Source organism: Rosa rugosa, chromosome 1 (genome assembly GCF_958449725.1).
Source record: "Rosa rugosa chromosome 1, drRosRugo1.1, whole genome shotgun sequence".
In the NCBI taxonomy this organism is placed as follows: domain Eukaryota; kingdom Viridiplantae; phylum Streptophyta; class Magnoliopsida; order Rosales; family Rosaceae; genus Rosa; species Rosa rugosa.
The window spans coordinates 61,352,937-61,376,677 of NC_084820.1; the positions used below are offsets into that span (position 1 = coordinate 61,352,937).

The 23,741-nt window shown below is 39.7% G+C and overlaps 4 protein-coding genes across 6 annotated transcripts; 3 read left to right on the forward strand and 1 right to left on the reverse strand.

Annotated features, from left to right (window-relative positions):
• The first annotated feature begins 8,473 nt into the window (after positions 1–8,473).
• Positions 8,474–11,827, forward strand: LOC133725906 (scarecrow-like transcription factor PAT1). 2 transcript variants are annotated; one of them, XM_062153310.1, is made up of 2 exons: positions 8,474–8,627; positions 9,708–11,827. In XM_062153310.1, exon 2 carries the CDS (start codon positions 9,908–9,910, stop codon positions 11,561–11,563), a length of 1,656 nt encoding a protein of 551 aa, XP_062009294.1. In that variant the 5' UTR covers positions 8,474–8,627; positions 9,708–9,907; the 3' UTR covers positions 11,564–11,827. The 2 variants fall into 2 exon arrangements, with proteins under 2 accessions (XP_062009294.1, XP_062009295.1); XM_062153311.1 differs by lacking the exon at positions 8,474–8,627 and adding an exon at positions 8,648–8,856.
• A 122-nt stretch (positions 11,828–11,949) lies between these two features.
• LOC133725907 (WRKY transcription factor 1) lies at positions 11,950–15,203 on the reverse strand. 2 transcript variants are annotated; one of them, XM_062153313.1, is made up of 5 exons: positions 14,944–15,203; positions 13,624–14,340; positions 13,384–13,534; positions 13,119–13,277; positions 11,950–12,868 (listed from the first exon to the last, which is right to left on the reverse strand). In XM_062153313.1, the coding sequence occupies exons 2-5, from the start codon at positions 14,228–14,230 to the stop codon at positions 12,349–12,351; spliced, it is 1,437 nt and encodes a 478-aa protein (XP_062009297.1). In that variant the 5' UTR covers positions 14,231–14,340; positions 14,944–15,203; the 3' UTR covers positions 11,950–12,348. The 2 variants fall into 2 exon arrangements, with proteins under 2 accessions (XP_062009297.1, XP_062009296.1); XM_062153312.1 differs by having other exon boundaries at positions 14,940–15,203.
• A 1,345-nt stretch (positions 15,204–16,548) lies between these two features.
• Positions 16,549–18,371, forward strand: LOC133725909 (uncharacterized). The gene has a single exon (XM_062153314.1). It carries the CDS (start codon positions 16,729–16,731, stop codon positions 18,223–18,225), a length of 1,497 nt encoding a protein of 498 aa, XP_062009298.1. The 5' UTR covers positions 16,549–16,728; the 3' UTR covers positions 18,226–18,371.
• A 2,496-nt stretch (positions 18,372–20,867) lies between these two features.
• On the forward strand, positions 20,868–23,423 carry LOC133743766 (probable serine/threonine-protein kinase WNK11). Its single transcript, XM_062171800.1, has 3 exons — positions 20,868–20,946; positions 21,438–21,955; positions 22,598–23,423. The coding sequence occupies exons 2-3, from the start codon at positions 21,452–21,454 to the stop codon at positions 22,982–22,984; spliced, it is 891 nt and encodes a 296-aa protein (XP_062027784.1). The 5' UTR covers positions 20,868–20,946; positions 21,438–21,451; the 3' UTR covers positions 22,985–23,423.
• The last annotated feature ends 318 nt before the right edge of the window (positions 23,424–23,741 follow it).

Sequence of the window (23,741 nt, forward strand, 5' to 3'; positions counted from 1 at the left end):
CCATTTAGGCCAATTTTCTCTACGTTGGCATCATCCATCAACAGAGCGTGGTTCGATATCATTGGACTCAATAAACTCATGCGCAATGAAAAGCGCGAATACATCATCAATCATGATGGAGTTTTTATCCCACGTCTCATGTACACTATGTAATTTTCAGAGAGCTCTATATTCTTAGGAGTAGGTTCTGACATTACGGTGTCCCCCAACGATAACCATAATCCGGAACATTCTCATGAGACGGATTTTGAGTGTCGATGATCAAAGGATTGGATTGTGCCAAAATATCATTCGAACACACGAGCCTCCCACGCATTCTAGCTGGGCCATGGCCTATGATGCCAGAGTGTCACTCTCTATGGCGTTAGTGCCATACCTACCTCTGTGTAGGGTGGCATTACATCCTCTCGTAGGAACGCCCATCCTTGCAAACATATTTGCAGCAGATACATGTGATCTTGTCACTTTAGCGGGGATCGAGATGAGACATAGTAGGGACAAGTCACGAAAATTTATGCCATTCTTGCTGAATATCCGTGTTCTTATTTCCCCCTAATGACGAGAAGACTATCTCGTCAAAGTGCCAATCCACAAGACATGCGGTTAAGAGATCGCTTAGCAAGAATATGAAGTGGCAGACGATTGTTGGAGCCTCAAATCCGACGTAGTGGTCCATTCGTCTATGAGGACCCATCTTAGTGCGCTATGGTGGTGCAAGAGGCACAAAAATGGCTCACTCAAATGTGCGTAAGTATGAGATACTTATACCTAGTCACTATTTGTAACGCAGAGATAGATTGAGTGGCGGTGGGTCGTAGACGAACTAGCATAGCTACATGCGATATTACAGAAACCCAAGCGGATATAAGGAGATTGGTGCACATTACCAATGTCCGGACTACCATCGTAGTCGTTTTCGCAAGACCAGTTGGGTGTGTACATGGGAATATGATGTCCAACATCAGTCCCAGTGCAATAACCATCGAAAGTCTTCGATGTAAACTCTCTAACATTGTGAAGTCCAATTGACTAAATGGGATGATACGGGGACTGAGCCCGTCACCATATGATTTGTGCTAGGAGTGTAGTATAAGCAGCATTACAAGTGGACAATAGCGCAACACGTGACCAGCGTGTTTGCGTGTCAACCAACATCATGAAATATTTAAACGTCCGCAAGTTGGTTGAATCAGTCCATAGAATCGCCTTGATTCTAAGTAAGAACAGAAGGAGTATTGTCGTATTTTTTGCATAGGACGGTCTTAGTCCAAATGTCCATGAGGAACATGCTTTGTAGAATGAGCAAGATGCCTTAGAAGCAACCAATGAGGATTTTGGTTGGGCCTAAGCGTCTGAAACGCTATTTGAAGTAAAGTTAGTGATTGCAGCATCACCTGTGGCGCCATTACCATGATGGACGCTATCCATGGCGTCGTGGATATGGACTGCGCCAGCCTTAGGCTGGCGGTGGATGGCAGCGACGCTAGAGGAAGCGGCGGCGATCACACTTAGTCCAGGAATCAACCTTTGATTCATGCTTCGTTTTGCTCGAAAGAATGGATGTCCATGTGAAGTCTTTAGTAGACGGATCATCATATCATGACTAGGATGACCTATCCTGTCATGGCAAAGCCAATATGTGTCTAAATCTAAGAGATCTTCTCTCATAACTTTATTGGATTTAATAGCTCGATAGTGGTGACATAAAAATCCACTAGAGAGACACATAAGTTTCTCTAAGATGCGCCTTTATTCGCAATCATTAGAGGAAATGCAAAGGAACTCTTTTCTTTTCTCTACATGCATTTTCACATGGAATCTGTTGGCTCGAATAGCTCAATAGGGTTCGATTTTCCCTAGGAGCGTAGAGAGTTTCTGTGACAGTAATCAAGATGCCATTTGGCAAGAGGAATCTGGGCTATTCCATGTCCTTGAACTAAACTTGATGACCCAGCTATCGTAGTCACGAAGGAATGTGTACGCAACATCTCTTAAGAATGATTGCCTATGGCAGTGAATGGTGTGCATAGTTGCACTATCCACAAGACAATGAAATTCTCTAGGATTCATTCCTCAAAAGCTTAGAATTGAAATGGAGTCATAATGAAAAGGACTCAAATTTTATTCATAAGCCAACAGAGTACATCATTGTTTCTTAACCATTAAGAAAATCTAATCCAAATACTAGCTAATGCAAAATAATGGTAGTTGTTTGACTTCATTCGGTAACTCCAAAATAAATATGATCAGGTAAGTAGAGAGATGTCGGTGGAGCAAAGCTCACTTAAATACCACTTATCTCAAAACCGTCCTAGATATCATACTCACTTTGGATGAGCCTAGTTAAAGAAAAACTAAACCAATGACATTCAGTACAAAATATATAACAATTGCCTATTACATTTCTTGGAAAAATAAAGACTTAAAAATAATTGGCGATCTATTGATCCCAGCCAGATTTGAAGTCTTCAACCCTTCACTCTAGATCACCTTTTTGATCTTCTTGTTCCACATAGTGAGCTTCTCTTGCTTCATAATATGCTTTATAGGCGGTGACAATATCTTCACGAGCTCTACAAATGTGTGCCCAATGACCGGATGCTCCACATTGAGAACATACATCTCTGTGCTCAAACTCCATTGATTGAGGCACTTCGAAAGCGTCATTTGGATGACTCTTATAGTGTTGGTGGCGCCACCAACATGGCCAGAAGCGTTGCCTCCCTCTCTCTTTCCACGTTGACCTCTTCGGTTCCGTGTTCGCCTATTTTGGCGGTTATCTTCCTCATTAGAGCGAGAATATGGACCAAAACGTCCAGAAATGTCCCTAGATTTAGAGTTTCGCTCTTGGCGCCCTCCCTTAAGGGTGCGACTATAATTGGACTTCGGAATATGTTATGTTCCCACGGGCCTTGAATTATAGTTCTTCACAAGGATGTTGTCATGCTTTTCAGCGACATTTATGACTTCAATCAGCTCATGAAACCTTGTGATCCGTCTTGCAGTAACATAGATTTGATAGTTCTTAGCTACCATCAAAGCAGAGACGAGGAAGATAGAGAGAGTTCTCTCAATCAACATCGCATCTGTGATATCTTTTTCACATAATTCCATTAAGGATTTAATGCGAAGTGCTTTCAAGTTGTAGTCAAGAACTGTCTTGAAATCATAGAAGCGGAGATTATGCCATCTCACTTCTAGGTCAGGAAGCAGGGAGTCACGGACGTTGCCAAAGCGTTCTTCGAGTGAGACCCACAGCCTTCTGGGGTCTTCTTCATTCATATACTCGTACTGGAGCGAATCATCCATATGTTGAGTCAGTAGGATGACGGTTTTCGCCTTATTTTCCTCCAAGACTGCTCTATTTTCTTTCAAAGCTTTAGTTTGCTCAACAGGTAGCACGTCCTGGCTAGGCTCAAGAATCGTATCCAGGATTCCTTGGGCCTTGAGATGCTGGCGGACATCACGAACCCACTTACGATATCCAGAGCCAGTTGTTCTAAATGGAGCGTAGTCCAGTTTGTTCAGGTTACTCATCCTGAAAAGGAACAAGAAAAATGGTTAGTTTCAGAGCAAAGGCTACCACGAAAAGAATAGGAATTTCTGAGCGTAATCGCTCCCAAGAAATTATGAATTTATGAGCGTAATCGCTCCCAAGAAATTAAGAATTTCTGAGCGTAGTCGCTCCCAAGAAATTCGATTCCAAGAGATATTGGATTAGATCGAAACAATGATGTGTATGGTCGATCATATCCTCTCAACAAATTCTAAGTTTGGAGGTCTCAACAAGCTCCAAGCTTGGAGATAGCATGAGCCCCCACAGTTCGGCTTAGGTCTCCCCATGAAAGAAGAAAGGGGAGGGGGGGTAGAAGAAGGGAGATTGCAAGTCCCTGAGAAAAATAAAAGAAATTGACAGTACGGAAAACGGGAACGTTAATGAAAAATTATCTTGAAAAGGACAAAAGGGGGTTGCCGGAACTTTTGGCCGGAAGGTGGCCGGAAAAAGGTACTTCTGGCCGGTGGAGGTAGGAATTGGCCGAAACTGCACTAAATGGCTTCTGTCCGGCTTTGTTTGCAGTTCAGTCACTTAGGCGGCCAGTTCGGTAACTTTTAGACTAGTTCTTGAGGTTCTGCTTTCGGTTCCTGAATCCTGGGATTGAGGTGCCGCCACTGACAAAATTTGGTGGCAATTGGAGGTGAGGAAGGCGGTGAACCGCCGGAGGTTTTTCTGCAGACGGTTTGGAGTTTCCAGTGGCTAGTTCGGTAGGTTTCCGGCCGGTTCTGGTGGTTTTGTCACCGATTCTGGACTCCTGGGGTAGAGGGCTTCAAGGTCTGTGGCGGAGGCAGAAAGGGTTTCAAGGTTTTGTATTCGGATTTAGGTTTTTAGCTTCTTGAATCAGGGTTTGGCTATTTGTTTAAGGGTTAGGGCTTCGTGCTGATAACGTGTTTTAGGAAAAAGGGATGCAGAGAACAGCAGAGAGAATTGGGAGAATGAGTTGTGCTTTCATTGATAATAGGGGCCTCTTTATATAGAGGATTACAAGCATAGAATCAGAGTCTTACAAGGAAACATAATCGTACAATGATTTTGATACCTACGAAGATATCTCTGAGAATATCTGTAAGACTAACCCTATTACAACTCAGATAAGTAACTAGAGTTTAGGCCAGACACACAAATTAGGTGTCCTTAAACAGGTATCTAATTATTTGTTGGATTTTTATTTGTTCATGATTGTTGTTGGAGACTTGGAAGCTATCATCTCCTCACAGTTTTCTGGTTAGACGGGGCTCATGTTACTTCTGTTCCATTAATTTCTTTTTGAAGTTACAACTATAGACCAAAAGGACCGTGGGGATTAAAACTCTTAACATTAAATGTGATTTTACATATTTTCTACTGCTCGAAACTACAAGTTTCCACACATTGATAGTAAGTTCCATAGATATTGCATATATAATCTAAAAATTTACGTTTTTCAATTCAATCATTATCTGACGTTGTATTGAATCCTCTAATTTATTCATCTCTTTATTCATTTCTCGAGAAAACAAGCTATCGGTAATGAGACTGTTACATTGTCCTCATCACACGAGCCATGCAGGACCACTAAACAAACAAAGAGCTCATGAAATCGAGTAAACAGTTTATCAATCCAACATTTTAGGTCCAAAAACTTAGACACATAATAAGTAGTAAAGACTAAAGAGGGGGTGTTACCAAAAAGAAGAGGAGACGATAGCAATAAGGTCCTACATGTAACCCCAAATGCAGAACAAGATCGGAGTTTGGACCCAAAATTTTGTATTTGCAGAGAGCAGAGAGAGAGCATGCAAGAAAAAGAAGAAGATGACAAAAAATCAGAAAATACAAAGCATGCAGGAAGAAGCTAAATGCTGCTGCTATCAACCTAATCTCCCAAAAAAGCCGAAAACATGGTCGGCGTGATGATAGGGGAACTCACAATTGTGGTTCAAGAAGTCAAGCCCTCTCATCATTTCTTTTTGCTTCACTCATTTAATTTCCATCATTTGCTTCACTTCATGTAACTTTGGAAAGCATAGTTAGACTTGCTTTGATGGTAACTGTGAAAACATCCTAGATTCCTAGTCTTGTAGACCTTGTATGTCTTAGTTGAGAGGGACCATGTTCCTTATTGCATACCCTGAGCCCTAGCTAATTTTGGGAGCCTCTAGACTAAGTTTTGTTTTAATTAGGTGACTAATTGGCTTTGATTAGATTTATTCCAACCAATGACAAGAAATGATAAGCTAGCTACTAGTTATCTACCGCTATGTGATCATGAGTTCGACTATTATAATTAACTACCAATTGTTTTATAAGCTACTAGTTGCTAGCTAAGTATATAGTTGGGAGCCACCATCACCAAGTTGAACAGAAGAAAATAACTTTGAAATTTTGTTTAAATTATTCAAAAATAAGTTAGTAATTTAAACCGAAAACTAAAAACAACAATTTTGAACACATATTTCATCTTTTAACTACATTGTTTTGTTCCTCAATCTCAATTCTTAACCCATAACAAGAATGGACTTGGCCTAACTTAGAGTACATGTCTTGTATCCCAAGCATTTGAGATCTCCATAAACACCAATATCGGAGAAGATTAGAGGTCCTTTTAACTTAAACCCTAATCCATACTTGATTCTTCCTTGAAGCAAAATGCTCCTCTGTCTCTTTGTCTTCCTCTTTTGCATGAAGAACAAACACAAGATGCCAATTAGGGATTGAGAAAGGGTGATGGGAGATTAAATAGTGGGCCACTAACTACACTCACTTAGAGGGGACAAGGAAGCAACAAGATTTCCTTTTCTAACATAGTTTCTTCTGCACATCTGATTCTACTAATTAATTAACATAATTTAAGCGTTTAGAATCACTTTTGCATGCATACATTCATGGATTTAAGGTCTGAAATTCTCTCTTGGGGTCCCAAAATAAATCCTTGTTAATGGTTCATTAACATTAATTTATGCTTCTTCTAGAATAAGAATTTTGATGACGATTTCTGCAGTCCTTATCTTGTTCTAACTTTCAAAGTTTATATATATATTGTATCATATATTTGCATGCGCATAAAGTGATTTTGATGACCAAAAAATAATTAAGTACTTCAAATACCCCACGTCCCAACAGTGAGAGCAAAGACAATGAGAGTTTAAATTTCTTCAAAATTATTGAAATTTTTGTTTAAATTTTCATAATTTGATTTTATAGATATTTAAAATTTAAAATTAGGTTTTAAGTTTCAATATTTCAATCGATACTCAATATATTCTCTGGAGTACTGAAATTTTCACTAAAACTCTAAATCTTGGTGTTAAGTGGTGGATTTATGATTTTATCGATATTTAAGTGATATTTAAAATTTAAAACTAGCTTTTAAGTTTCAATATTTCAATCGATACTCAATGTATTCTCTAGAGTACTGGAATTTTCACCAAACTCTAAACCTAGGTGTTAAGTGGTGGACTTATGAAATACTTTTAGCGATAAGATATATAAATTCAACAATTGATCTGTTGGTTTCGATTGTCATTTATCTTTGATTCTATTTTTTAAGCAATTTGTCAAATACTTTACTTAATCAGCATGCGTTCTCTTACTTCGGAAGCCTTTGTATAGAAAATTAGAAATTTTGAGCTCAAGTGAAGATTAGAGGTCCTTTTCAATCAAACAAATAGAAAATAGTATACTAAACTTCATTGAAGATGAATTTGAAAAAGGGATGATTGCCTTTACTGGCACTCCTAATCCCTTAGTGGGTTGAATAAAATGGCTAATATTTTATTGAACACCCATTATAGAATATAGTTCAAATAATTCCAGCATATATTGATATATATCTTTCTCAAATCATTAACATAAGGGCAACAGGCAACTTGATCTTTTTGCAGATAGGAATCATCGGATTTTAATGAAGGAATGACATGACAAGAAAGGCAGAGCATGTTATCTGAAGTGGAAGGCACTACTTTCCAACGTCATCTCTAAATTTATCGCTTTACCATTATTATTTATTAGGTTCTCCTCTGCTAAACCATCTATGTCACTTTCCCGGATGAAGTAGATCATATCTGGTTCCAAACCCAAATCCCACTTCTACCAAACGGTCCAAATCTACCATATTATTACCCTCCATTGACTCCAAGACTTTCTCTTTCTAGGTCTTATTTACCACATTGAACCGTATTTTGTCCTTCAATAAAGTTGCCAATAATCATACTAATTGACGCTAAATCAGTTTTATGTACTGGGTTTCGTAGGTACCTTCTGCAGACTCAACTAGAAGTTGCAAGTGACCTTGCTTGAAGGACCAATGAGACAAGTACATACATGTACCAAGTTTCTTAGGTACCTTCCAGAGATTCTTGATTATGTCAGATGGTCATGTAGCATCTTCAATGAACTTGGTAGTTAGGTTATACTCGTAAAGAATCAGTTAAAGATCGAGCTGCCTTTTGTGTTAATATTTTTAAAACTATATCACATGAGATTGAAACATTTTTGAAAGTCTAAAGCTCAAATGGACAATGTTTCGGCTCATCTCTAATCAATTCAAATTGCAAGCACATAACAGATGAATTATGTTAATTTGATATCAAGCAACTAGGTCTAGTCTTCTAGATACATACATTCCAAGTTTTTCCAACGCACATTGCTAATCAAATACTGGTCTTCAAATCAAACCAAGATTCCATAGTATCCACAAAAGATCTTAGCTGTACTATTTTAAAGCTAAAAATCAAACTCATAACCCTCCCAATTAAATTAGCAAGCCAGCTTTAGCTGCTAATATGGGAAAAGCTCTATTATTAAAATGACAATAAAGAATGTGTGCTATGGTTATCAAGGTGCTGGTTAGGTTTGAACTATCTTGTGGAGCACATGGTGAGTATTTTGGTAATTTCCACTAAGACCCAAAGTTGCAAACATATAGTGGTAGTGATGTAGTTTCAAAGCAATTGCCGGGCTTTATCTAATGGAGAATTTTTTATAGTCCACAGGTGGATTCCCCTTCTGTTCCTCTCCGTCTCTCTCACTCACTCAGAAGGCTTCTCTGGTCTTGGAGTGGAATTCCAAAGCTTGAAATCCCCCCAATAAGGTATTCTTGTCAAACCAAGACTTGATGTTGAAGTTGAAGTTTTTCTTAGACCAAAGTTATATCATTCATTAAGGTTTTAGACCCACGAAAATTCCTATAGTTTTACACTCATGGTAGAGTGGTTGTGATAATCAATACCTTAAATGGAAAGTTGGAGGTCTAAGTTGTGTTATCATGTGTGATTGTTTACTACTAAAATTGGGTTGTGATGCACTGATGCTTCTTCAAGGTATGTCATGTTTGAACTCTGTGTTCCTTTCAGTGGGTTTCATGCTGCTCTGTTTTCCACATGTTCTTTGTTTTTGCTGGAAAGACTCAAACTTGAAGCTTCAAAACCATGAAATTGGTTGGTTGTTCTTGTTCTTTTGTGTATCTAAACTCATCATTGGCTTTAAACAAATGGGTTTCTCATGGAATGAAAATTTGATTGTGTGAGACCAAAGATCAGTACTTTTCTTGTTCTCTTATGATTTATTGGATGAAATGTGGCAATTGTTTATTTTATCTGATACTGACTTAATCATGAAGAAGAATACTTGAGAGTCTTCCGATTTGTTTTTTGAATTTGATGTTCTTGATATTAAGTCTTCTGTATCCAAAGCTTCTTTTGGCTGTTGTGATGGAAATGATGTGTGAGGTTGGATTAGCTAAGATCATTCATTTGGTTGAGATATATCACTTGCAGGGCCTTGTGCCTTTTACTTTCTTTTAGGATGAAAATTTGAGGATTTCTTACCTTCTTCAGTTGGGAGGTTAATAGGTTTAGGAGAAATTGTTGCAAGTTTCACAGGTCAGTGCAAATAATTGAAGGAAATGAAGATCAAGAAGTCACGAAAACGAATAAAAAATGTAAAGAACAATTTAAGCTATCTTACACTAGCTGGGTATACAAGATATAGAGGCAAAAAGGGTTGATCCAGTGGGTGTCTCCTCTTTTGCCATATATGACAGTTTCAATTCAGTCTTAGCTAGAGATTCGAAGTTTCTGTTCACTTTCCCAAATGCATAGGAACTAAGTGGCTTTTTACCTATTATCTTTATGGTATGATTACTCACAGATCTCCTCATTCTTTGATGCAGATTATGCTGTATGCTCGTTCTATAGTAGGCTGTGACCTCTTTGTCCCAGATATCGGTGCAACCAAGGCCCTTTGTTGTCATAAAGGTACTGTCAAGGTTTCCTATACCGCTCCCATGAACACCGAATAACCCATATAGAGAGAGCCACCTTTTGGCAAGAAGAGAAGAAGTATTACCTTCGTTGCTGCAGCTGTTGTCCAATGCAAGCATCAAAGCAGCACAGAAGTTCAGGTATGTCGAAACGGTTGCACTATCAACCGATGCAAGAAGTAGAAGCCTACTGCTTGCCTCCATTCCGGGTCTTGGACCACCAGCCACCATATAATGAGAGCAGCCAAAGTACCCACTCCACGGCTCAGAGTTTCCGTGAGAGGTACTGCACTTTGGAGTCGTCCTCAGCAAATGGCAGCTACAACACTCTTTATAACTCCCCATCAACTGTCAGTTTTTCACCCAATGGAAGCCCGGTGTCTCAGCATGATCAAGATTCTCATTACCAGTACCATTCTCCTGATCATACATATGGCTCTTCAATAAGTGGCTCCTGCATTACTGATGATGCAACCGACTTCAAGTACAAGCTGAAAGAATTAGAAACCGCAATGCTTGGCGATTCCAATAACTTTGACAACTATTGCAGTTCCCTTCAGAATGGGGCAAGCAATACCAGGCCAGAAGTGGACAGCTGGGGACAGATTATGGACTCAATATCTAAGAAGGATTTAAATCAAGTCCTTGTCTTCTGTGCAAAAGCAGTAGCAGATAATGATCTGTTGATGGCACAGTGGATGATGGATGAACTGTACCAGATGGTTTCGGTTTATGGTGAACCAATTCAAAGGTTGGGAGCATACATGTTGGAAGGACTAGTTGCGCGTCGAGCATCCTCAGGGAGCAGCATCTGTAAAGCACTGAGATGCAATGAAACAGCTAGTTCTGAACTCTTGTCTTACATGCATATTCTTTATGAGGTCTGTCCCTACTTCAAGTTTGGGTATATGTCTGCAAATGGAGCCATTGCAGAAGCCATGAAGGATGAAAATAGAGTCCACATCATTGATTTTCAAATTGGTCAGGGGAGTCAGTGGTTGACTCTAATCCAGGCTTTTGCAGCAAGACCTGGAGGACCACCCCATATTCGAATAACTGGTATTGATGATTCGATGTCAGCTTATGCCCGAGGTGGAGGACTCAGCATTGTGGGGAAGAGGCTATCTAAGCTTGCAGAGATGTTTAAGGTGCCATTTGAGTTCCATGCCGCTGCTATCTCCGGTTGTGATGTTCAGCTAGAGAATCTTGGGGTTAAACCTGGGGAGGCTTTGGCTATGAACTTTGCATTCATGCTGCATCACATGCCAGATGAGAGCGTCAGCACTCAGAATCATCGTGATCGGCTATTGAGGTTGGTTAAGAGCTTGTCTCCAAAAGTTGTGACCCTTGTTGAGCAAGAATCGAACACAAACACTGCTGCATTTTTTCCGAGGTTTGTGGAAACACTAAATTACTACACGGCTATGTTTGAGTCAATTGATGTAACTCTTCCGAGGAATCACAAGGAGAGGATCAATGTTGAGCAACACTGCTTGGCCAGGGAAATTGTGAACATAATCGCCTGTGAGGGGGTTGAGAGGGTGGAAAGACATGAGCTTCTCGGGAAGTGGAGGTCTCGGTTTGCAATGGCAGGATTTACTCCATACCCTTTAAGCTCCTTGGTAAATGCAACCATCGAGACACTGCTCAAGAACTACTCTGACAAGTACAGGCTTCAAGAGAGAGATGGGGCGCTCTATCTCGGCTGGAAGAACAGAGATTTGGTTGCTTCTTGTGCATGGAAGTGCAAACCTGGCACTAATTGATGGTTCTTTCTTGTAATGAGGCAAGGCAAGCTTAGAATAGAGCATGTTTTTCTCATCTGCTTTTACACTTTTGTTAGCTGCTAACTGCTGTGTACACTTCATAAACTGGAGTGAGCTGTTTTCTTCGAGGCCATTTTAGTGCCTCGAACCTCTTGGTTTGATTGGGTGGGGGAGAACTGATTTCAGGCGTTTGTACATGGTTGTCGAGAAACTGGCACCCATGCTTTAAATTCAAAACCAATAAACAAAGTGAATTGAAAATGATGGTTTGGTCCTCTTCCAAATTTTCTCAATAACTGTCTGGGTTTTAGTCTTTCAAAGTGATTCAAAATTGTATAATGGAGGACATGGCATTGGAAGTTAAACCCATTCGACTGATAACAATCTGATCTAATCTTGCATACTCTGCCGTCTTTAGCATACATTCATTCAAAGCCTTGAAGGTACAGAATCTCGAGCCAAACAGTTTACAGAATACTACTACACTAGCAAACACAGCTATCATATTTAGGTACTCCTGAGTCCCCAGCCTAATGACCTACATCTTTGAGTTTATTTGATCCAGATAAATAATTTACACAACTTATGACACTGTCAAACATCAATGTCATTTCATCAACTCCTACTGTCCTACCCTCCAGCCAAGAGTACCTCCCTAAAGGTCATCCTCTCCCAAAACATAAAAAGAGGAAGAAAGAATAAGATAAACCCCCTAGCGGCAGAAGTGTTCCGGTACATGAATACATTATTTAGGGTCTAGATGAATCTCGATGGAGCATGGCAAGTTAACCTTGAACAGGTTCTGCTTTTGGCTTTCGCTTTTCTTGCTCTGATGGAATACTTTCTGACTTGCCATTCTGCAGTTTATTTGCTCTACAAACAATTGTATCATGGGGATCACCTTCTTCATGGACACATGCTTTACCAATCAATTCTTCATTTATCTTTCTTTCAGGACCCAGATCAGAATCGACAACCATATCAGCGGCAGCAGCATCAATTCTTCGTGATTTAGTTTTTGACTCAAAATCAGGTTGCTCGATAGGTTTACCTTCATGTTCTGGGCTGGTACATGCGACACTAGCACGGCTGACAGCATGCGCTTCTACTTTGGTGCCAGAGTCACCATTGTGGGCTGCTGGCAACACATTTGATGCTGCAGTATTAGGGGTGACAGTCCTCGAGGGGGGTACATCATGATCATGTTGCCCCTCATATGTGGCTATAACCACTTTTGAATCATTAAACGCCCTCTCTACATGTTTCTTAACAGGGCATCCAGGATTTGAGCATCTGTAGTAACTCCTACACAATGCAATTGCAAAAGTACAGCAGAGTGAGAAAAAGCTCTAAAGTAATAGTTATTACCAAAGAAATTCCAAACTACAAATAAACAGATTCCCTTCGCATCCTTCTCTGACAAACCCACTGAATTAGACCGAACCATATAGGCTATGTGCAAGTTAAATAAAGAAAAAGAATGCCTTACTGAACTAGAGATCAGGTATACACCTAACATAAAAAATTAAAAAGTAGACATTAAATTTATTTATACCTGGGATTCGGATTGCCTTTTACCAATTTTTGCCCATATTTGCGCCATCTGTACCCATCATTGACTATATCAACCTCACTCATAGTCTGAACAACAACACGTGGTTCACCAGTTGGCTTATCCACCGGAATGGAGTTTCCATTATGTTTTTCCTTCTTCCTGTTTTTTTTTTTTTTTTTTGGCCGAGGGCAATAAACAAAGGTGAGGTGACCAGAATATCGTGTATGAAAAAAATATATATATAGAAAATGCAGCATTAACATACTGTCTTTTTGGGTCTGGATCACCATCTCTAGTTCTATTTGATAAAGAGAGCACACCCTGCACAGCTTCATTCTCTGCAACATTTGAATGCTGAAGGGGATCTACTGGCTCAGTTTGTTTAGGTGTGTCGCCATGTGCCTCCAATGGTTTATCTTCAAATACGAGGTTATCAAATAAATAAATGAACCAAATTTCTGGATGTAAAAAACAGAACTAGATATAACTAAGTAAGGTTTCTCACCTTCACCACTGGTTAACAACTGCTGTTCTGCTCTTTCTTCACCAACGGACACAGCAAAACCAACAGCTATTGGGACACTAAGTTGAGGTTTAGGATGATCATGCTGACCAAAGTAAACGGTATCTATTAACTGCCCATTATGGGAGCGTTCCACTTGCCTCTTCACAGGACATTTAGGATGTGTACATCTGTAGTAACTTCGTACATAAATATTTCCCCTAACAAGTTTTTGGCCATATTTTCTCCAGTTATAACCATCCTCTAACGGTCTTTCACGCACTCTAGATGAAGTGCTTCCTTCATGACCAGATTGCAAGACAAGGGCACCAGTCTCAGGGGTCAGCAATGCCTTCTCAGATGTTAATGAGGAAACACTTCCTTCTTGATTTGATTGCAATTGCAATGCAGTAATACCACCATCAGGCACCTGCAATGCTTTATTAGGTACTTTAGATGGAGCGCTTCCTTTATCATCTGATTTCAGTGGACAGACCCCATTAGTAGGAGTTTGATGTGGCGATACATGGATTTCAGTATCAATATTCTCCTTCTTCGGTACATTATCAGATGCAACTTCATCCGTTACATCTTTCCCTAGCGAAACCATGTGACCTTGATTCTTATATCAGACACAGACAAGCTTGCAATTCAACTCACAATGCAGTCACACAACTGACCTCCCCTCAAAACAATACACATGCCGCTCGTTGTTCCACTCTGTTTATGTAAAACAAGTACAAGAACAGCAAGGTCAGGACTTGCTAGCTTCAGAACAAATCAGAGCAATAAAAAAACAAAGAAACAGAACTGAAATCGACACTCCTATGAGTCACTTGACCGCCATAACCATATCTTCGGTTGTTGCAGATTACATTACAAGTTGCAGTAGTATTACTTCAAAATTTTGCTACTTTTCATACAGAAGCAATACTCCAAATTTTGTTAAAAAAAATTCACCACTAAATAACCACCCAAAAAGCACCCAGATAGAAAATTCAGATTAAAACCTGAAAAAAGGCGATTTTTTTTAATAAAAAATAAATAATAAATTCAACAATTAAGTGAAGCAATCCTACTAGTACTACCCTACTAGCTCAGTTCGAACACTTGACTAGGGTTTCAGACAGCACATAATGGAAACTAAAGGCACAATTTTTTTTTACACAATTTCTGAGCAACCAAACAGGTCTAATTTCAGCAATAAATTTTCCAAAAATAATAAATCCCAAGCACACACAAGTCTATGTAAATTTCAGAAACAAAAAATTACTGAAATAATAATCTGCGAAACTCTAAATTCAAGAGCTGAGACTTACAAACCCTATGAATTTGGCGATCAGGGTGGTCGGATTACGAGGGAAAGCGGCGGCCGGAGATGAAATCAGAGGCGGAGATCACGGCGGCGGTGGGGGATTTGAGCAGAGTTGGTGGGAATTGGGTGCTGGAGTGAGAGAGGTGAGAGTCGAAGAAGAAGAAGAAGCTCTGAGAGTCTAATCCATAACACGATGGGGGAGAGAAAGAGGGGGGAGGTGAAATGTGTTGGGTGCGAGGAGGTGCAGGGAGGAATCTGTGGAGCTTAGTTGGGATTGGTTTTTAGGCCGTGGAAATCATTACTACAGGGAGCAGCATGTGGACCATGGGGTTTGGACCTCCATTCACAACATTTCCTTGTTTCTTAAAAGCGTGATAAATGATTCGATGTTCCTCTTCCATTCCATTTCTCTTCATTTGGTAATGTACACCTAAGACTTAATTTGTTTTTTTTTTTTTTTTTTTTTTTTATTTTGGGCTTTTTTGGGTTCGATTTCATTCTCGAAGAAATTTTAATTTGCTCGGAAATGGCCGATTCAGTGTTATGATTCTGAAGCGGCGTTTCCGACATTGTCGCTCTGGTGTATGATTTTCTACTAAACTTGACCATATTGGGGTAAACTACACCTTTTTTACTATTTACATAGTATTTTAGTGAAAGTTGAGTGTGAGATTGAGTACGTTATCTTGTTTTATTTGTTGATAGGTCAAGAGTTTGGGTAATTGAATGTTTCGGTTTTCATGCTTGGTAAGTGCGAGAATAGAAAAAAAGATTCATCCTACAATGAGAAAGAAGAAAAATTTGAAACCCTCAATCAATCTTGAGATATCTTTTCCCTTTACAATTGTTACACGGTTTCAACAATAACTTCACTATATGACTACATTGATATTTATGTACAATATGAACTCAATAGATTTATCCTGAGACATGTTAATTCGTATTTAAATAAAACTTTTCTCGAACATATAAAGGAGGTACAAAACTCAAAGCTAAGTGATTACATAGATTCCAATTGATAAGCTCGTTACGAGATGAATGAGAATGAGAACATACTTCTAAATGTGCTGGATTTGATTACCTTCACTCACTAGGTGTTCAAATTTCTAAAGGAACAAGAGAGCTTCCATACTTTTGGGCCCACTTTCACTCAAATTTCGTTTATATAAGAACAATATTACAATTTTTATCATATTTTTATACTCATTTCAAGTAAATAAATACGCATTATCTATTTAAAATAAAAAGTAATATAAAAGCAACAGTATCTGATTCACTCTATATTTATTTTGTATAATATTTCTTTTGGGCAATGCTTTTAATCACGTTCAAAACATCAAGCAATTTTCTGAGTTACAACTTTCGAAAATTCTTCTATACACGGTGGTGCAAGTACACATACACTAACTATGCAATCTCAGCCGTTCATATGTGGGGTTCATTACTTATCACTCAAAACCGTTCAATCTCAACAGTGCGTGTATCTTTACCAATCTCTCGTGTCCTATTTTTTGGTAAGTTCACATCGTTTATTTATTTTTTATTTTTATTTTCTGGTAACTTGGCGCTGTCTCGTATCAGGTGTGACGCGTCTATATACACCATCACGCATCCCACATGTTCCACGCGCCATACATTGAAGTCAGTCTCCGATTGGAATCCCAATTCCTTACCTCAAACCCTAAAACCCAAATCTTGGTCCTTAATCCTTCCCAAAATCCCCACTCGATTTCAATCCCAACCTTCTCCTCCCTCCCAAACCCTAAATCCCCAATTCCACACCAACAAAAACAATGCTCGGCACTCCGGGTCGCTCCCCGCGCCACCTCTCCTCCCCTTCGCCGTCCGCAGTTTCCGATTACACCCTCCAAACCCCCAAAAGCTCCACCGCCGTCGCCGCTCCCAAAAACCCTAGAGCCGCCTGCCCCAAGGTCCTCGACGAAGACACCTTCGTGGCCGAGCTCGAGCGGATCATCGAGCGCGACTTCTTCCCCGATCTCGCGAAGCTCCGGGACCGCCACGACTGGCTGGAGGCCATCAAGACCCGCGACCCGGTCCGGATCCGAGACGCCCAGTTACAGATCATCGAGCGCCGCGGCAACAAGGTACCCCGTACTTCAAACCCTAATGCCAAAACCCCCGGTTCCACTTTCTTGCGTAGTTGTACCCCTTTAGATGATTTCGATGGAAAAACCCCGAAAACCCCTAACGCCGGGTTGCCTAGTGCGGTTGATTCCGGCGACGGTGACGGTGGTGGCGTTGAGGAGTCGTTGAGCTTGGACCAGTTTGTGAGGAGGTATACTAGTGAGGACAATGATAGCTTTACGAAGATTATAGAGAAGGAGAATAGGAAGAGGAAAGAGAGGTATGATTATTTGTTGGAAGGCGAAAAGGAGGAGGATGTGAAGGCCATCGAGGATGTGAAGAGGGATAGGATCACTGATGGGTATGGGACTTCTGATCAGCCGCCCAGTACATTGGAAGGGTGGAAGTATACGGCGAAGAATTTGTTAATGTACCATCCTGCTGATCGGGGTGAGGCTCCGTTGACCTTGGAGGAAAGGTCGGTGAGGATGAAGAGCTTGGAGAAGGAGATTAGTCGGACGAATACTAGGTTTCATGGGAAGATGATGGATAGGCCGAAAGAGGAAGGTGGCTATGAGGTGCTTTATCCTCCGGTTGCAGGGGGGACCCCGGTTATATTGGATAGAGATGGGGATAAGTTGAAGAAGTATGATTTGGATGATTTGAGGAAGACTCCGAATCCGTTTTATGTGGAATCAGAGAAGAAAGCGGACAATGGGTATAGTTTTGTGAAGACACCGTCCCCTGCACCAGGTGTTGATGAATCGCCGTTTATAACATGGGGTGAAATTGAAGGGACGCCACTGAGGTTGGACCTTGAGGACACTCCTCTTGATATTGGTGGGAGTGAAGGACCTCAGTATAGGATCCCATGCCCGGCTTCAAGAGACGAGAAGGCTTACTCACTTTCAAGAGTAGCTGCACGGAAACTGAGGGAAAGGGAAAGATTGTTTCCAAAGCCGCCATTGCCATCGCCTTCTAGAGCTGGCAGTGCCAGTCCAAGTGTGCGGACACTCTCTCCTGCTGCCCAGAAGTTTGTGAGGAATGCAATTGCCAAGTCTTCATCTACTGTTGATGAAACTCTTCGAGCCAGTTACCGAGGTGCAAGTCCTGGTCTGGCTACTCCTAAAGGGGGAAGGAGTGTGTCAAGGTTTAGCACTATGAAATCAAGATCACCTTCTGCAAGGGAGGGCTCACCTTGGTAATTTGTAGTGCTATTTGTGTGATGTTTCATCATAGCAATTAGTACTGTATTTGGCACTTAATAAGCCTTCTGTTTTGAACTATATATGTAAAAATTCAGCTGTTTTTCCTTTTGCTGACAAGGAGTAATTGTAATTGTTTGGTCCAACAGTGTGAGTTATGTTGGTTTGTTGCTGCTCCATAATTCACTACTTATCTAAGCCCCATTAGTATTAGCTCATATTTTTGCTTTGCCTTGGACATAAAAAGTAATTTGGCATTGCATTGCATAGTGTTTTCTTTTTTTGGTTCAAAAGATCCAAGTTCTGATATCATTGAGGTCCAATCCATATTTGTGTTTCAGGGAACATATTTATCAAAACCGTGCCTCTGTTATTGATTTAGTATCATGACTGCATAGCATGAATCAGAAAGTCATAGTGGATGTAGTTTCACAATACTTGCATTGAATTCTTGATATTAGTAGTATTGTCGGTATTGATTCCTACTGGTTATGTGGATTGGTTGATGTGAATAGTCATATCTGGGTGGGGTTCATTTTAAGTGCATCGTAAAGTTTAGTTTTTTTTTTTTTTTTTTTAATTTTTTTTATTTCTCATCGTAAAGGTGAGTTGTATGGTCAGTCTGTATATTCATAAGGCTTGCTCTATGGGAGACATAATCTTACCATCGAATAGGACATTAGACTTTAAGTATTGCCCACACTCATTTTGATTGAAATCAACCTGCTAATATTGGCTTCCTGAAAAATCTCAACCCCACAAACTGGTGGTCAAAGTATGGATCATTTACTTGCATGAACTGGAAATTGAAGTTTGCATCTGTTACTCGTGTGTCACCGAGTCTTTTACAGGTTCTAAGTATAGATTCTTTTCACATGTCATCTCACTGGTTGCTTTTAAGGTCAATTACCTGGAAAGGCTGGTTTATACCTCATGTTATATGTGATTCCTAGACATTTCGGCGTTAAAACTTGTAATGAAGCAACTAGAATCTTAACCCTTTGTTGAGGTGCTTCCTTTGCTCCAACAGGATAATAGAAAGGGAATAGGAATGCTTGTACTGAGAAAGTTTCTGTTTCATCTTAAGTGTGTTTTACGAGTTGATCTACTGGGTTCTTGTCTACGATGACCTCTCTTCCAGTTGTCCCTATCTTCAAATAATTCAGATCCGTGCTACTCCTATCTGCATTCAGTGCAACTCACAATTGGGACTTGGATCCTCTGCTTGGACATGACTATTCATCTGAGCCGTGTTTGTAATACAGAGAATCAAACCCCTGCCGTTGAGATACAAGCTCATACTGATGTGCATCACAAGGTCATAGTTATGGAAAAGAAGGGTGGTATCCTAGCTCTGCAGATCTTTGATTGGGACACGGGTAGTATATGAAGTTGTGGAATAAGAGACGCTCATTGATTCAAGCACTTGATGAGCAGCCACGGACAAATCTCAAAAAATCTTGAACCTTCCACTTTAACTGTTCTGTATAATTTGACACTTTCACAACCTTCACAAGCCAATTGCCAAGTGATTCAATGCCTTCCTAACTAAATATCTTTTGTTTAGTATCCACTGGAACCTACTTGCAATCAGTTTTTACATAACAAACATGAATAAAGAAGAAAACGCTTTAATCGATAAGGTCAAAATATATCTGTAAATCTTGTGCACAAAGAAAGTATATGTCAAATTGTGGTTGGAATATAACCTTTCGACTCCTATAAACTAATTTCTTAATTTTTTTTTGAAGAATAGATAATTTCATTACTTATCCATGGCCAGAAGGCATGTACATCAGATGCTGTCTCATACCAAAATCATAAATGGCACGAGCTGCTAAGCAAAAGATAGGTGACTCTCACTGTTAACACATACGCTCACTTATTGAGCCTAACAACAAATAAACAAAATCCTCACTACTGACCTCCCTTTGAACAGTAACCTAGTCGCCTAGCTAGATACCTCAATTGGTATACAACTAGATAAACTAAGATGAAAGTAGTAGAAGACCATACTTCTAGTATTAGGCAAGAAGACCAGGAAAGTTTAAAACTTTCCCTTGCCCTTGTCTCTAGGGCTAGAAACAGTACCAATAGCTGCAAGATCTTCATGAAGACGTTTGACGCCGTCATACTCTTCAAATCAAACCAGGGCTCGATCAAAAAACACCAACCCCCACTTTAACTGTTCTGTATAATTTGACACTTTCACAAGCTTCACAAGCCAATTGCCAAGTGATTCAATGCCTTCCTAACTAAGTATCTCTTGTTTGGTATCCACCGAAACCTACTTGCAATGAGTTTTTACATAACAAAACATGAATAAAAAAGAATACATTTTAATCGATGAGGTCAAAATATATCCGTAATTCTTGTGCACAAAGAAAGTATATGTCAAATTGTGGTTTGAATATAACCTTTCGACTCCTATAAACTAATTTCTTAAATATTTTGAATTTTGCTCAAATATATATATATATATATATATAACACAAATATTTGAGGGGCTTGTTTGGTCAATAGCGGCGGACTGCAGACGAACTTGGAACGACGTAAGCAACAGCTGACGACGTCGTTTTAGTGAAACTGACCGCGGTTCCTATAAAAAAGCGGCATTTTCTTCTTCTCCTAATCAAACACAAATTCTGATTGGCAATAGAAGAAGAAACAAAAAAATCGAATACGTTCAAAGCTTTGCTACTTGCTTCGCGTTGAACTCAGGTACTCTCTCTCTCTCTCTCTCTCTCTCTCTCTCTCAATATATGCACCATGTACTTTCTTAGAATTGGCTTCAAATACTAATCATCGCTTCAATTTCAGCCCTAATTGATTCGCATTCTGCTGTGTAAGCTAAGAAAGTTTGTGTCTTTACGTAATTCTCTATCTTGTATCAATCAAAGTTTTGCTTAGCTTAGTTTTGTTTTTTTTTTTTTACTGATTTCTGCTTCTGGGGTGTAGTCTCTAATTTGATTTTCAAATTATAATCGTATAAAGTTATGAAATTTACTTTGTATCTGTTACTGATGATGCTCAAGTTTCAATTTTTCTTCACCTCCAGTTTTCATATAATCATGTGTCTCCTGCTTTTTTCAATTTTAGATTTTTTTTTTTTTTTTTAAAGTTCTAGTAGTAGTAATGAACTAATGTCTCTTTGGAAGTGTGGAAAATAGTAGTGTCAATGTTAGCCTTAACTGGTTTTTGTACCTTTTCAGATTGATTTTTGAAGATGGCAGTCCCTTATCCTAATACTTTTGATCCAGATTCCGAACCATTTGTGGAGGTTGATCCAACCGGACGTTTTGGCAGGTATGATGTTCTCCTTGGTCAGGGTGCTGTCAAGAAGGTCTATAGGGCATTTGATCAGCAGCAAGGTAACGAGGTGGCATGGAATAAGGTGCGGTTGAAGAACTTTACCGACGATCCAATGCTGTTGAATCACCTTTACGCGGAGGTTAAGCTATTGAGAGAGTTGGAGAACAAGTATATTATCGAGTGTTACAGTGTGTGGAAGGATGTTGAGCGGAATGCTTTGAATTTTGTGACGGAGGTGTGCAATTCTGGGAACCTGAGGGATTATAGGAAGAAGCATCGCCGTGTGAATATTAAGGCTTTGAAGAAGTGGTCAAAGCAGGTGCTTGAGGGATTGCAGTACCTCCATACACATGAGCCATGCATCATTCATAGAGATCTCAATTGCAGCAACATCTTTGTCAATGGGAATAATGGCCAGGTAATTATAATTCATACGAATTTAACACTTGCATTGGACTGTGGAAATTGCTGTTCTATTCCCAAACTAGGGTAGAATATATTTGTTTAGCAATTGAAGTAGTTTTTCTTAACCGGTCACTCCCCTAATCCTTGATGGTGTTTCAATTGTTTTGTTGCATAACATGACGAGCACTAGGTTATAAGTTAAATGAGCAGTGGCGGAGCTATATAGTGGCCTGAGGTGGCCCTGATCCCCCCAGGCCTCTATGTGCTAATTACTTTCTAGAAATTTACTCCTGCAATCCCATCTCACCTATGAGCTTCAGGGTTCTGTTAGGCCTAGTTTTTTCAGATGAAAAATGAAATGGGGAATAATGAGGTAGAATTCTAAATTTTTTGTTAACAGACTTTTGCATCTTAATCTTTGAATCTGACATTTTCCATATCTACATTCTGCACTGCATTATCATAACTGATTGTAATTTGGGGTCTTTGATATCCGCTCCAATATCTAGTTTTCCTGGTCCCTTGCATGTTTTGACTGCAGAGTTGGACCTCTACTGTAAGCAATAGAACAATACATAATCCAAGTCACTTTTGGCTTTCTCTCATAACCATCCATAAGTTTATGGCCTCTAACCATTATGATTTTCATTTAAAGGTGAAGATCGGTGATCTGGGATTTGCAGCAATACTGGGGAGGAGCCACAAAGCACATACTGTTCTAGGAACTCCTGAGTTTATGGCACCTGAGCTCTACGAGGAGGATTACAATGAGATGGTGGACATATACTCGTTTGGGATGTGCTTGCTGGAGATGGTAACGAGGGAGATACCGTACAGTGAATGTGACACTGTTGTCAAGATATACAGGAAGGTCACAGCTGGTATAAGGCCTGAATCCCTGTCCAAGGTGACTGATCCAGAGGTGAAGGCATTTATTGAGAAATCCATAGGCCAGCCGAGGGAAAGACCTTCAGCCTCTGACCTACTCAGAGACCCCTTCTTTTCTGAAGTCATTGCTGAAGAGCCTGATCCAAGCTCTTGATGGCTTTTTGAAACTACTGGTGTTTTGAGACGAAACATGCTTGGCTGTGGGGCTTAGCTCTCATTTCTGAACCAGCAGATGAGGTTTCTTTATTCGAGTATATGCCTCTCTATCTCCTTAAGTTGAGGTAAATGATGGTAGTATTGCGAGGTCCCATTAGTTATTATTAACCCGTGCAATTGGATTACCCTAAAATTGAATTCTGGTACAGTTAATTATTAATTTGTATAGAGGTTTATTTCACAAATTATTTATAAAAGTGGAAGCCAGAAGTACTTTAGTGTTTTAGCAAAATCAGTGACTCCCACGTTACTTCCCACATGTAATTATCATATCACATTAATGCTTTCTGGTTCAGAATAAAGCAGCAATCCCTTGACAGATAAAAAATAAATATGTATTTCTGCAACTTTAAAGGAATGTATTGCTTCAGCCTAAAGGGTTATAGCTGTACTTTCTTTTGTTTTTGTTTTCCATAGCTGTACTTCAGTCCTTGAGAATTTTATGTCTGCTGTCTTTACAGATTATACAATTATACATATGGTATGCATTACATAAGAGTGGTATACATTGTTGACATTGCGGTATATTTCAATTTTTAACAACAGGTAAGTAAGAACTGCGAGGCGTAGTTTGCTCCCCTTACGTTATTTATCTGGCTATTTACTAAAGGTTTCAAGGTTTTTAAAGATTGTAGGGTTCAGCTAGAGGAAGCAATTTTGAGTCGGTTCTTCGAAGCATATTTGGGGAATTTCTC